General features: G+C 44.0%; 1 protein-coding gene and 1 pseudogene across 8 annotated transcripts in view; one reads left to right on the plus strand and one right to left on the minus strand.

Moving 5' to 3' along the window:
• The first annotated feature begins 216 nt into the window (after positions 1-216).
• DHRS12 (dehydrogenase/reductase 12) overlaps positions 217-13,879 on the plus strand; it is a 38,459-nt gene continuing 24,796 nt past the window's right edge. The window contains exons 1-5 of one of the 8 annotated variants that reach the window (XM_032679098.1): positions 217-400; positions 1,084-1,217; positions 4,432-4,514; positions 11,787-11,879; positions 13,203-13,284. In XM_032679098.1, coding sequence (XP_032534989.1) covers positions 345-400; positions 1,084-1,217; positions 4,432-4,514; positions 11,787-11,879; positions 13,203-13,284 — 448 coding nt within the window. In that variant the 5' untranslated portion in view covers positions 217-344. Of the gene's footprint in view, positions 401-795; positions 814-1,083; positions 1,218-4,431; positions 4,515-5,839; positions 5,895-9,468; positions 11,066-11,786; positions 11,880-13,202; positions 13,285-13,879 lie in introns of those variants that run through there. The other 7 variants (XM_032679094.1, XM_032679093.1, XM_032679091.1 and 4 more) reach the window with 7 other exon arrangements.
• On the minus strand, positions 9,404-9,518 carry LOC116783527 (annotated as a pseudogene).

Below are 13,879 nucleotides of genomic sequence, written 5' to 3' on the forward strand. Positions count from 1 at the left end.
ATGGGAAACTCTCCATCCTTCCTCTGCCACCACCATCACCAGGCACAGCCATCTGCGGCGCGGCAGGGGCTCGCTGCGGCTGTTCTTGATGGCTAAAGAAAAGGAAAAAACAGAAAAGCAGAAAAAACTCACAAACTGCTGCTGAGGGGGAACGTGGCACAGCTCCCCCCGACTGACAAACTTGTTGCCCGCCCGCCCTCGCACCCTCCATCAGTGCTGCCGGTCCGTGGCGGCGGGGACGGCCGGGCGGTGCCCCCCCCCAGCCCTTACCTAACGCGGGCAGGGCTGACCTTATGTAAGGGCAGAGGCGGGGCCGGCACCGCTGTGGTGGAGGCAGCAGCGCCATGTCCTGGTACCGCAACACCGTGTGGTTCGTGAAGGGGCTGCGGGAATACACGAGGTACGGGCGGCGGCCCCCGCGGGCGGGGAGCGCGGCGTGGGGCGGGCGCAGCTCCCGGACCGGGCCGGGCCGGGCCGGGCCGGGGCGTTCCTGCCTGCCCGCGGGAGTTCAACCAGCTCGAGTTTATTTTGTATTTTCAATCGACCGCTCCCCACCCCGCCAAGCCAAGCAGATTCCCGCCCCTCTCTGTGAGAGCTGCACGGCCCGCCCCGCCCCGCGGCTGCAGGGGGATCCCTTCCCCGCTGCCCAAGGCCGGGCTTGGGTGGTTGTGGCGGGCGAACGCCACGAGGAGCTGCTGTCGTGGACGGGGTTGTAAAGCACTGGCACAGGCTGTCCAGGGAGGTGGTGGAGGCACCGCCCCTGGAAGTGTTCAAAGATCATGTGGCTACGGCACTTGAGGACATGGGTTGGAGGTGAACGGGGTGGTGGTGCTGGAGTTGATGGTTGGACTTGATGATCTTAATGGTCTTTTCCAACCTTGATGATTCTGTGGTACATAGCTGGTTGCAGTGTCACTGGCACTGTTTGTGGCCTGTCCCACGAGTACAGAGAGTAACAGGGCAAGGGAGGGCATTCAGCTGAGCTGTGAGGGAAAAGTGCTTTTCAACTCTCCCCTATGTTGTTTTTTTTTTTTCAGAAGGGCTCTCTTCTAGTTTCTTACGGGTGTGTCTTGGTTTATTCAGGGGTGGCTACGAATCTGCTTCCAAGCACTTCAATCCAGCTGATATGGAGGTGGATGTGGCTGGGAGATCCTTCCTGGTCACCGGTGCAAACAGTGGCATTGGCAAGGCCACAGCCAAGGAGATAGCGAGGAGAGGTGAGCTGGAATGCCGTGGAGCTCTGAGGCGTTGATACAGATAACATGGAAGGAAGCAGGTTTAGCCTTCCAGCATAAACACACACAAATGCATGGGATGAGGGGTCATTTTACTGGGCTCTTAGTGTGGGTTACAGGTTTAAGTGCAATTGGTGCTGTGAAAACTGGCATAATGAAACCAAATAAGTGGAGAAGATCTGCAGTGTTTTTTAAGTGCATGTTTACCAAAACTATTTGTGTTATTGTGGCATCTAAGGATGTTGGTGATGGATCATGGTCTTTTTAAAGCTGATTCAGTACAAGTAGCCACCTGGCTGAATTTGAACTATTTTGAAGAACTTGTGAATTTATCATATTATGAAAGAAAACAATTGGCTTTGCAAAGCTGAGATGGGAGAGTATAGAAGAAGCAATGTAGTTGTGCTTGATCTTAATGATAATACCTTGGAGTTTGTGCCTTTTGGCTGATTACCTGTAATTATTTTTTTATCTGGCTCTCTGTACGCAAGGAGATGGTATGAACTGGACCTAACTGCTGTTAAAGGAAAAACGTAATCCCTTACAGAGCTGACAAAATAATTCCTGTTGTGCAAGAGTGATAGGAGTTTTGGCATGTAGAATAAAAAGGAGGAGCTTGTGCCTCTTTACTCTCTCCTTGCGTGCTTAGGTTTCATAACTATCTTAGGAAGGAAAGTGCGACTCAGTTAAATTAAACTAATTCAGAACTATTAGCATCAAAGAGTCTTTGGGTTAAAGATCTTCATCAGTACCAGCATGTGATTGATATCGAGTTCCCACTACTGATATTATACAGAATAGCTTTACGTAACTATTGCTTTGTCTGGTGACTGTTTTGCTCACAAATGGATATGCCTGCCAGGTTCTGCAAGCTGGAAGGCTGGCTGGGTCTGCATGGGATTTGCTCACCATGTTTAACAGAACAACCTTGGGCTCAGACTGTGTGTCTGATGCGTTGTATGGGCAGTGCTGTTTCATATGAAATTAAAATACCTTCCTGATCCTGTTCTCAAACATGTCACTTTGAAACTCAATGTCAGCTGTTGCGGCCCTGGCTTCTAGTTGAATCTCTTAAAGTACACCACGACAAGATAATAAGGATTCAAACTCAGCAAAAGAATAATCAAGCTATGTTGGCTTTACTTTCAAGCACTCAGACCTTTCTAACTAATAATGATCTTGATGACAATTTCTGTAGTCTGAGTTCAGCTTTTCTCTGAATTGGTGTCTTATGGGTATGCAGATTTGGGCTTTCCTCTGTGTCTTGTGAACTGCACTTCCAGCTTGATACAGTCTTCTCCCAATTACTCTGACAATTCCCATGTGTTAAGTTCAAATAGTTTCATCTTTACTGTGGAAAATGTATTCAAATTCCTTTCCTAACCCATAGGTCACACCAAAACTTCCCCTGTGTCCTCAAAGGCAACAAAAAAGTTTATATTCAAAGTCCTTAAAAATGCATCTCTTTTTGTGGAATGTTTTTCTACTGTAGAATGTTCCTGATCAGCTTGAAGGCCAGCTGCTTCTTCCATGTGTTTAATTTGTACCTGCACACATTAGTTGTGCTGTCCTTTGTGTTTTGGGAAGAGCTTCTTAGACATCTGCAAATGCACATTCTTAACTGCCTTAAGGTCTGTAATTGGAGCCCTCTTTTGCAGTGAACTCTGCAGTCACTGTGAGAATGGCCAAAGAAATGAGCCTTGGACACTGCCCCTTCTGACTGGCTTTTCTCTCACTCATGAGATCTGTTTCCCTGCAGCAAAGACTGTCTTTCATTCTGATCTGTTCATATTCAATGCCTGTCTGTGCACAGTCCCTTCCATGGATGGTGTTTGTGTTACACAAAATGAAGATTAACTGTGTTAAACATCAGTTAGTGTAATTTGTATTGTTTTCCCAGATTCAGGAGTTTCCTATGGCTGCCTGTGATTGTGCACTTGGTAAAAGTAACCCAGACAGCTCGGGAAGTGCTGTGGAGGAATTAGATGCTGTTAGGAAACTTCAGAAGAACCTTGAGGCTTGTTTGCCCCATCAGCTGCATGCCAAGGATACTTGCTATTGTGGTGCTCACGGGAAAAACCTCTCTCGTAAACAGAAAATTTCGTTATCAGCCCCCAGACTGGGCTGTGCAGTGTGTGACTGCACTATCCCTAGGATAGTCTTGGTATTTTGCATTTGGGTTCTGGGCACTAGAAGAGTGACCTGGCACTGTTGTTACTATTGTGCATCCTTTGGGATTACGTTCCTTGAGCTTTCTAGTGGTGAACTGTTAGCAATCCCTAAGACACCTTTAAAAATAGGTAAAAGTAAAGAGTACAGGTATTCCTGTGACTGAGAGTAAAGCATGACTTGTAATGATCAGAGAATACAAGGCATAAAAATAAAAAGTATGCCTACTTTAGTCCTCTTTTTGAAGGCTTTCTTTAATGTGGCTAAGTGATGAGATCATGGGAAGTATCCAGGTCTCTGAGAAAATCCTTGCCCTGGGTGTTCCTTTCAATGAAAAGTTGGTTGGAAGAGACCTGTAGAGGTCACCTTGTCCAGCATCTCACTTGAAGCAACTGTTGGCAACACTACATCAAACCAGTCATTGTTTTGTCTCGCTACCTGAAACCTGCAAGGATGCAAGTTATGCATCCTCTTGGGACAGCCTGATCTCTTTAGAAGAAAACTAATGAAAATTATTTTCCTTAGTAGATGACCTGAGCCTCCTAAACTGCAATTTGAGGCCATGGTCCTTGTCATATCTCCACTGCTGAGAAAAATTCTTATATCTGGCATTTTTATTTCCTTTTCACAGAGCAATTCTAGTCACTTGTGTTGTTCAAGCCCTTTACTGAACTTTCTAAGGCGTGTATCAAAAGAAGCATTTATAATACAGATGCCTTAGCTTCAATCTCCAGTATGGCTCCGGTATTTCATCCACTAAATATGATGTACAGACCTGACAGAAAAAGGTTTGAGCAGACAGTACTTGGAGTGCAGTGGTCTTTTCCATACATGCAGCCTTGTGTGAGGACCCTATTACAGCATGATACTTTCTTCACCTTGCCTGCCTTCATAGGGACCAGAACAAAGCAGAAATATTTCATCTCTCTTCTTATATGCAAAATCTCCCCCAATTAAAGTGCTGATGTCTCCCCCAAATGCAGTTAGTAATTAATGATCAAATGTGTTTCTTGTCTCAATCCACCAGGTGGCACAGTTCATCTGGTTTGCCGAAATAAGGAACGGGCTGAGGTTGCCCAAGAAGAAATAGTGACAGAAACGGGCAATCAGGTGAGTTACCTTTCAGTCTCTTGTTTTACTCTTAGAAAAATTGTTAGTATTAAAGACCTTGGAGGCCTTGAGATACTGTTTTGACGTTTTACTCTTGTGTTTTTAATAGTGTTTTCATACGGATGTGGAAACATCTTGTAGTTTATCATTCATATGATTTGAAGTGATTTCATTTCATTAGATTATGTTGTCTGTGATAAGTAACATCATTTAGCAGCATGCTGTTTTATTTAATGTTTGTTGTTGATATGTTTTGTGGTGTCCTACTTACTATTCCTAACTACATGGCTGAGGCTTTTAAAAGTTAATGTATTGCAACACTTGCAGCAACGTTTATGAGTCTACTGCATTGGAGCTGAAGGTTTTATGTGTCTGAATAACATGCCCTTGGTTTGCTAAGGTTGGCTGCTCTGTTAAGTCCTGTGTGTGGTCCTAGTTCCATGCTCTACATGCCTTTCCATCTCATTTTCTTATAATACCTCTTCCTTACCTCCTTCCTTTTGTTACATATTCTTTTTTTCTGTATGCATCATTCTGCAGTACACCCCTGTAGCTGTCACTGTTGTTTTGGCTAATTATTCAGGAGAGTGTGATTATGGAGAGGCGCACAGGTCATTAGCTTTTGGGTTTGGCTGGGATAGAGTTAATTGTCTTTATAGCAGCTCCTGTGGTGCTCTGTTTTCGATTTGTGACCAAACCAGTGTTGACAACCCATGTTTTAGTTATTGCTGAGAGCTCACACAGCATCAAAGCCTTTTCTGGTTCTCACACTGCTCCACCATGAGCAGGCTGAGGGTGCGTGAGAAGATGGGAGGAGGATCACTTGGACAGCTGACTCCAACTGACCAAAGGGATCATCAGTAGAAGCTGGGGGGAAGAAGGAGTAAAGGGGGACATTCACAGTTATGGTGTTTCCCAAATCACTGATGCATGGGAAGAAGTCCTGCTTTCCTGAGGATTGCTAAATGCCTGCCTGACAGTGGGGAGTAGTGAATGAATTCCTTATTTTGCATTGTTTACACACAAAATTCTGCTTCACTTATTAATCTGTCTTTATCTCAGCCCACAAGTTTTATCTATTTTGCCTTTATGATTGTCTACCCCTTTCCACTGGGAGAGGAGTGAGCGAGTAAGTGGTGGTATGGGGCTGAACTACCTACCAGGGTTAATCCACAGCACTTGGATGGAGACTATCTTCATTTAAAATAATGACTTGGCTCTTGTACACAGGATTTTGATTCCAGTAATAGTTTTTAATATGGATCAAAAATTCTGAAGACATTTTATGGCTAGAGATGTCTTATTGACTAAATTTCTGCTTTTAGGTTTCAGCTCCCTAGTGTGACACAAGCAGCATTACACTTCAGTTCCTTAATGGAGGTAAATTAGATCAGTTGTTATGTAGAAATAAATACTTCCCAGCTGTCTATAGCTGTGTAATCCCATGGCTATAGTAAGACTGGTGATTATCTGTACTACCTCCCTTGCTAACTGCAGTCAGACAGTCTGGGAAAAGAGGTGAGTTTGACCTCTGAAGGTTCCTTCATGTTCTGTTTTCTGTCATCTGGTGAAACAAAACTTGAGGCAAATAATGTTCTTCCCTTAAAGATAGATGAATTACTGCATTCCCACTCTTTGATAGGCTGCAAACCTGTAGTTTCTGTAGTCATGAAAGGGTACAAGGGCACTGCAGGACTTGTTTGTGACCCTGGGGAGGGGGCACTTGTATAGAGAACAGCTTTCGGTGAAGTGTTAGATGAGCTGTACAAGAGGCCCTGTGGGACACGTTGCAGTGGGAAGAGCATTTTAATAAGAAGTCCCCAAGAACATCCTTCTTTATAAGTACTCATTCAGAAGCAATCCACTGAGATAATATAATGCTTTATCTCCAACTTGACAAGCTGTATCCAGACTGAACTTGCTTTTCCTGATAGTTTGGATGGAGATCCTGTTATAGTATATAACAAAGCTTCATTTATAATGAAGTGTATAACCAAAGATTTTTTCCATTTTCTACAACACATGCCTGAGTTCAATGCTGAAATGGAGTTACTTGGCAGGCACCTGCACCTAGACCTGGGAACTGGAAAGTTCTCCTAATCTGTTAAAGTAGATCCAGTCACGAAGATTAGGTTTCACTTTGAAAATGGCTTTTCTACCACTGAGGACTTTTATAGGGAACAGGCATGTGTGTCCTTTTCCTGAGTCACTGTGACTCAGTCTTCAGGAGATAAGTGTTGAATTAGATCTTTTTGAATCTCTGAAATCCCTTGTAATATTGAACATCTGCCTAAAAAACCTTAGCTGTTCTCTACCAGTTGATAACAGTAGTAGCTTTAAAAGTAGAAAACTTTTAGAGAGGTATCCAGCTCGAAACAGTAGAGCAGTGTCAAGTTTGTGGTCCAGAATGATTCACAGAATGAGTAAGGTTGGAAGGGACCACAGTGAGTCATCTGGTCCAATCTCCCTCATCAAGCAAGGTCATCCTAGAGTACCTTATTACAAGGAGAAAATTCTGACCCTAATTCAGCTAAAGAGCTGAAATCCAATGGCTAGAGAGAGTCATGTGCTTTTTATCTTCAGGAAAGCAGAATTATAGGCAGGGAATAATGCCATATAATTTTTTCAGCTTCTTATCTCATTTGCTTGTATAATGAGTATTTAAAGAAACAGCTTGGAAAGAGAGGAGGCCCTTTAATGATTATTTGTTGTTTTGCATGAGAACACATCCTCTGCATAATTATTTTAAAACAGCCTTTTCCTGGGATACGTCATAAGACTATCTGTGGTGTGTCTTTGAGACTAGGAGAAGAGTAGGAGTTGACATGCCTTTGTATGCAGATAAATGCCACTGTGCTTGTACTATGTAGAACACAACTCTGTAAAAAGGAAAATGAATTGCCTGTAACAAACAGCAAAAGGTTTTTGGTGTTTTTGAGGCAGGCATTATTTGTAGCTTTAGTGGTTTAGAAGATTATAACTTTGCTCTATGTCAATATGTCAATCTTTTTTTTTTTTTTTTTTTTTTTTAAATTCTATTGCATATTGCATCCCCATTCCTGGCCTTAGTATTGCAAAACTTGCAAGAGTGTTGTGACATGGGATGACTAACAAGAACTTAGCATTTAATGCAGCAGTTAGCATGGAAGGGGGTACAAAAGGCACCTGATACTCTGAGACAGCTGGAGTGGGTGCAGTGGTGCACCTGAAAGCATGCTCTCCCACTCTGGTTGGAGCAGATGTGCCTGGCACATGGGAGACCGGCCCAGACAGAGCTCCAGAGGAATAATCTGGCAGATGTTGGGCTGCAGGGAGTGACTGGTACTTTTCCCTGAGCCTGGGGCAGCGCATGATGGTGGCTTCATTTACTGGGCTCTGCTGTCATCAGGGTGCTGGGCTGCCAGGTGAAGCTACAGCAGGAGGTGAGCAGGCTGCATAGCCATAGGGAATAGAAAGAGGAGATTGGCAGGGTCTTTACAGAGAGCCAAAGAGCACATGGTATGGAAGGAAGGATGGCTAGAAGCTGTGCTTGAGTAAGCAGAGGGTAGAGACTCCTAAGATGAGGAGGAATGGAAGCTTGTGAGTGCTGGCAACAGAGGCAGGCTCGTTCTCTGCCTGCAGATGTGCATTTGTAAGATAGGTATAGTGCCATGGTAACAGATGAGGAAGAACAGGCTCTGTCAGGGGAGGTGTTAGAGACACATGATCCTGAACAGTTGTTGACAGTGGGAGGAAGTGGTGGGTGATAATGGCTGAAGGCTCCTTCCTATGGGGGATGCAGGCACCCATCTGCAGTCTTGGCTTGATGTCTTGAGAGGTTTGTAACTTGCTGGGAATTCGGATCTAAGGTATTGTGGAGAGTCTGCTGAGGCTGGTCTGGACCTAGGACCAATACCTCCTGTTGCCCAGCCACGTGGGCACCCGTGACATTGTGAGGGGTGACCTGGAGTTTAAGAGTGCTTACAGGGAGTCAAGAGCATGGGGGCCCAAGGAGTGGTCCTCTAAATCCTTACAGTGAAAGGGAAGGGCTTGAGTAGGAGCATACACACCCCGTAGGTCAACACCTGAATGTGCTTCTGGTGTCACTTTGGCCTTTGTCACTTTGTCTATGGCCTTTATGACTTCTTTGACCTCTGAAAAGTGAGTATTATTGAGCAGCAATGACAAATTGGAGCAAGAGTGTCTTTGCCAGCAGGTTTGCTAAGCTAGTGAGGAGGACTTTAAACTGGTTTCATTAGGTAGTAATCACAGGGACAGTGAATAAATGTCTAGGGGACTGCAAAATGGAGGAAGCTCTCACAGTTTTCATGTGAAAGCAGCATGACTGGGAGCCCATTTCAGATGCCTATACATGAATACACATGATGTAGGAAACACAGGAATCCATGCGTGATTTCAGAGCTGTGATCTCACTGGGATTAGAGAGAAATGGTTGACATTACTAGAGTGGTGGAGTAGATGTATTCCCTTGCCCTTTGTGCTGCTTTTGGCTGGAATAGAGTTAATTTTCTTCACAATGGCTAGTATGGGGCTGTGTTTTGGATTTGTGCTGAAGACAGGGTTGCTAATATAGAGATGTTTTTGTTATTGCTGAGCAGTGCTTACACAGAGCCTAGGCCTTTTCTGCTTTTCATACTGCCATGCTGGCAAGGCAGTTAGGTGTGCATAGGAGGAGACACAGTTGGGACAGGTTGACAAACTGACCAAAGGGATATTCCAGACCATGTGACATCATGCTCAGTTTATGAAGTGGAGGGAAGAAGGAGGAAGGGGGGGATGTTTGGAGTGATGGCATTTTGTCTTCCCGAGTAACAGTTACGTGTGATGTGGCCCTGCACTCTTGGACACCTCCCTGCCCTTGGAAAGCAGGAGATTAGTTCCTTGTAAAGAGCCTACAGCACCTGGTATTCCCACGCAGTCTCCCATCCAAGTACTAGGCCCAACCCTGCTTAGCTTGTAAGATCAGATGAGATTGGGCATTCTCAGGGTGGAATGGCCATGGGCTTGTTTTGCTTTGCTTGCGTATGTTTCTTTTGCTTTCCCTATTAAACTGTCTTTACCTCAACCCATGAGTTTTCTAGCCTTTACCCTTCCAATTCTCTCCCGGTCCTGCTGGTGTGGGAGTGGCTGTGTGGTACTTGGCTGCTGGCTGGGGTTAAACCACAACACTGTTTTAGAAACACAACCTGGAAAGTCAAGGAAGAGGAGTGGTCTCTGCAAGGTAGTGGCTCGAATTTATGAAGCTTTGCTTTGAAATGGGTAATGACCCAGTTTAGAGCTTTTGGGTAAGGTACAGAGGTCATAGCAGTGTGGGTGACATCATGGTGGATGTCTGCTTCAGACTGCCTGATGAAGTAGAGGAAGTAGATGAAGTCTTCTTAGAGGTCTGAGGAAGCCCCATGGTCACAGGTCCTGGTATTCATGGAGCTCTTGAACCACCCTGAAACCTGCTGGCAGCATGTCAGGGCATAAACAACCCAGGAAATTTCTGGAGAACATCAAAGATGATTTTTTTGATATGAGTGTTGGTCAAACCAACTAGAGGTGATCTCTGCTGGACTTGCTATCAGTAGCAGTCTTGAACAGCTGCCTTGGTGGAAGAGGTCATGAGATTGTGGAATTTAAGATCAAGACAGACAAGAAGGATGAGTAGTAGAATGACAGTATTTGGGTTTAGGAAAGAAGATTTTTGTTTTGTTTTTTTATGGAGCTGTTTGGTAGCAAAAGGCTGTGGAAAAGCTGGTTGATCTTCAAAGAAAAGCTCTTCAAAGTGGGAAGTTCTTCCTGTTAACTGGAAAAAGACAAATCACTCATCTTCAAAAAAGGCAAGCAGGATTTGTGGAACTACAAGTTGATCAGCCTCACCTTGCTCCCCAGAAAACTACAGAGCAAATCCTCATGAGAGCCATGAAAGACAGGAAGGTGATTGAGAAAACACAGTGTGAATTTTTCAAGGGCCAACCTGGACTGACTGTCCTGATTGCTGCCTTTAATGAGATAGCTCTGCCTATGGACAAGAAGGAAGCAGTGTGCTCCTGAGGTTTGACAAGGCTTTTTACATGCTATCCTTGTAGCCATTTTGGAGAGATGGAGTTTGAACTGGTGGATGACAAGGTGGGTGGAAAACTGGAACATGTGGCTCAGAAAGTAACAATCAGCAGAACAAAGCTGATCTGTTAATGATTTTTAGTGGCAACCCCCATGAGTCAATACAGGGGCAAAAATTGATGATATCTCTTTAACAGCTCAGGTGATGGCGTGGAGTGCAGTCTTTGCCTAGCTGGCTGGAAAGCAGCTTTGCAGAAGGGGACGTGGGGGTGACAAGTTGTTTCTGAGTGAGCAGCGTGCCCTGCGGCAAGGAAGGACAGCACACCCCAGGCTGTGTGAACATGAGTCTAGCCACCAGGCAGAGGGAGGTGTATCTTCCTCTCTGTTAAGTCTTTGTGAGATCACAGCAGGAGTCCTGTGCCCAGTTTTGGACTCCCCAAGTTGAGGAAGTCATCAGTGTCTTGCAAGTCCAGTGGAGGGCTGCCCAGGTGACAAGAGAAATGGTACATGTGATGTACAGTGTGAGTCTAGGAGGCTGATTTTGCTCAGTGTTGAGAAGGCCGAGGTGGGTCTTACTGTAGTCTACAGCCATGTGATGGGAGTGTGGAGGGAAGACAGTACTGGGCTTCTCCTGGAGATCTACAGTGAAAGGACCAGAGGCAGCCAACACAGATTAGAACAGGGTAAAAAACGCTGAGTAGATAGTAGGAAAAACTTTCACCATGGGGGTAATCAAGCACTTGAGCATGGAGATTCAACAGGCTGTTGAATCTCCATGTTTGCCAAGCAGCCTCCAGAGGTCCCTTCCAAGCTAAATTATTCTCTAATGCTGTGACCTTGAACATTTCATTGGAACGTTCCTTACAGCCAAAGAGGAAGCTACTGTATGAATTGTTTAAACTGAAGTTTTGCAAGCTTTGCAGTATTTTCCTAGTTCTCTGCTATGCCTGACTGTCTGTCACGTATTTATCTAAGTAGGACTCTCTCTTAATAACTTTGGCATTAAAAAGCTGTGTCTCAGAAGCAGCTGAATCAAGTGACTAAGCATGTTTTAAGGACTAGAATTATATTTCCCAGTTGTGCATTTTAACCTGTTTTAGTTGTGTTCTGGAGACAATATTTTTTTCATACTGCTTAAGTACTTTTTCACCTAGACAAGCCTAAGCAGTGAAAAGGGTCTCTTCACTGTCCCTGTTATTTATAAGTTAGTTTCTTTTCTTTTAGAATATCTTCTTGCATATTGTGGATATATCTAATCCCAAGGAAGTATGGAAGTTTGCTGAAAAATTCAGAAATGAACATAAATTAAATGTGTTGGTAAGTTTACATACTTAAACCTTGTGTCTGTCTTTGGAGTGCATAGCCTCTGAATTTGTCCAACAGGTCATGTAGATGTCACAATTTGTCTTCCAATTCTCTGCTTAATTTTTTCTAAATGTTTTTTCAGGCGTTCTCATGGTCTGTTTGCTCTTGTCCATTCTCAGTTGACAAAGATATGCTACAAGAAGAGAGAAGAGCAGTACTTTTTTAGCTGCATCTTTTGAGACTCTTATCACACACTTTCTGTTTGACTTCCATTACTAGTTACTTTGTCCCTCTTAAAACTAGACCTTCCTAAAGATTAAACTTTTATGAAAAGTCTAAAGACAAGTCTAAAACAGAGCCAGGGAGAGAGCAAACAGTTAAATATGAGGTTGGTAAGGGGCTCAGTACACTTTCCCCTTTATTTAGTAGTGGAAATTTGCTCAGGGGGCTGTTCTAAAGCTGAGGCACCTGGAGCAGTTCTTTTCTTGCTTAGTAGATGAGGAACTTCTGATAAAAATGGGAAAACAGCTTTTGAGGAGTGGCAGTGAACAAGCAGGAAGGTATGTAGGGACAGATATTTTTTTGAGGTGAGAAAGAAAAGCTCGAGCTCCCTCTGGAAGGTAAAATAGGGAAGGAAGTGTGTCTGAGCTTATGCTGGTTGCACACAGCTTGTAGGCTTCTGGCTGTTCATGAGGATGTGCCTTACAGTACATACCAACTGTGTGGTGCAGCACTATTCTTGGCAATGTGTGAGTCAGGTGAGGCATCTGGGCAGGACTGCCAGGTAGACAGAAAAGCTGGGATCCTACAACCAGGACACCAAGTCACTATGAAGCACCTCTGCTGGTTAGCTCTGCTCTTCTCAGGGCTAACTATGATGCAGCAACCTGCTGACCTGGATAACCTGCCAAATTTGGAGCTTATTTGTTTTTTTTTTTTGCTGAGGGTGGGAGTTCCCGTGGGTCATTCTACTGCATGTTGTACAGTTTACTTATGCATATTTAAGTTCCAGTATTTTTTCTACAAAATAAAAAAAAATGCTTGCATATTACTTTCTGTGAAAAAAGAGTCTAAAAACTTGGGGTAAGGCACTGAGGACTGTTGGTTCTTAGTGTAATACATCTGTGGTGAGCCATTTCTCTGGGGATTCTTTCTTTTGTGAGAAACCTCTATGATCAGCCATAGAGTGACTTGGAATAGCATGGTTTATTGAAACAGGTTGTGGCTTTGTGTTGCAGTGTCAAAACCCAGCAAACTAGCATTGACTGCTTGTACGTGTGGATTTCCTTGTAGATATTTGTGTAGATTATTTTGTTTAAAGGAGTTGTTTTACAGATCAACAATGCAGGATGTATGGTGAATAACAGAGAGTTAACTGAAGATGGACTTGAAAAAAACTTTGCAACAAACACTTTGGGTGAGTATGGATTGTTTAGTTTGGGAACATACTTATTTTGGTTACAGAAGTGTGTTTGTATAGCTGGATTCATGAGGAATGTATTCCTGCTTAAAGAGGGATTGTACCATTGCTAAGCCAGGGAAGGAGCAGGGAAGGAAAAGAAGAAATATTACAGCTTGTTTGGAGTGTCATTGTTTTTAATTTCTCAATTTTTCAATTGTTCTGCTGTCAGCACCTTTATTTACCATAGCAGCAGTGGACAACTGCAGATAAGATTTAATTAAATAATTCAAAATTTGCTAGGAAATTTTGTTCCAAGCAGTGCTGCTAATGATGCTCTTTGTAATAGGTGTGCTTCTGTGGCTTGGATAGAGCTTGGAGCATGTTCAGGTATTTAAAGAGACATTCAAATGTGTCAGTAGGCTTGCACAGCCCTGTTTGGTGAGACAGGCACTGTGTAGGAAGACTGTACTGTATACAGTGCCCTGCACTCTCTCAAAGAGATGTAATCTCTAGTCAGGTGATAGAGCAGTAGTGGGCAAGTCTTGGGCACTCCACATGTAAGGGGCCTAACCTATCAACTGTGTCGTGGTGGTATAAGAGGCACAAGTGA

Source organism: Chiroxiphia lanceolata, chromosome 2, assembly GCF_009829145.1.
Source record: "Chiroxiphia lanceolata isolate bChiLan1 chromosome 2, bChiLan1.pri, whole genome shotgun sequence".
NCBI classification, from domain to species: Eukaryota; Metazoa; Chordata; class Aves; order Passeriformes; family Pipridae; genus Chiroxiphia; species Chiroxiphia lanceolata.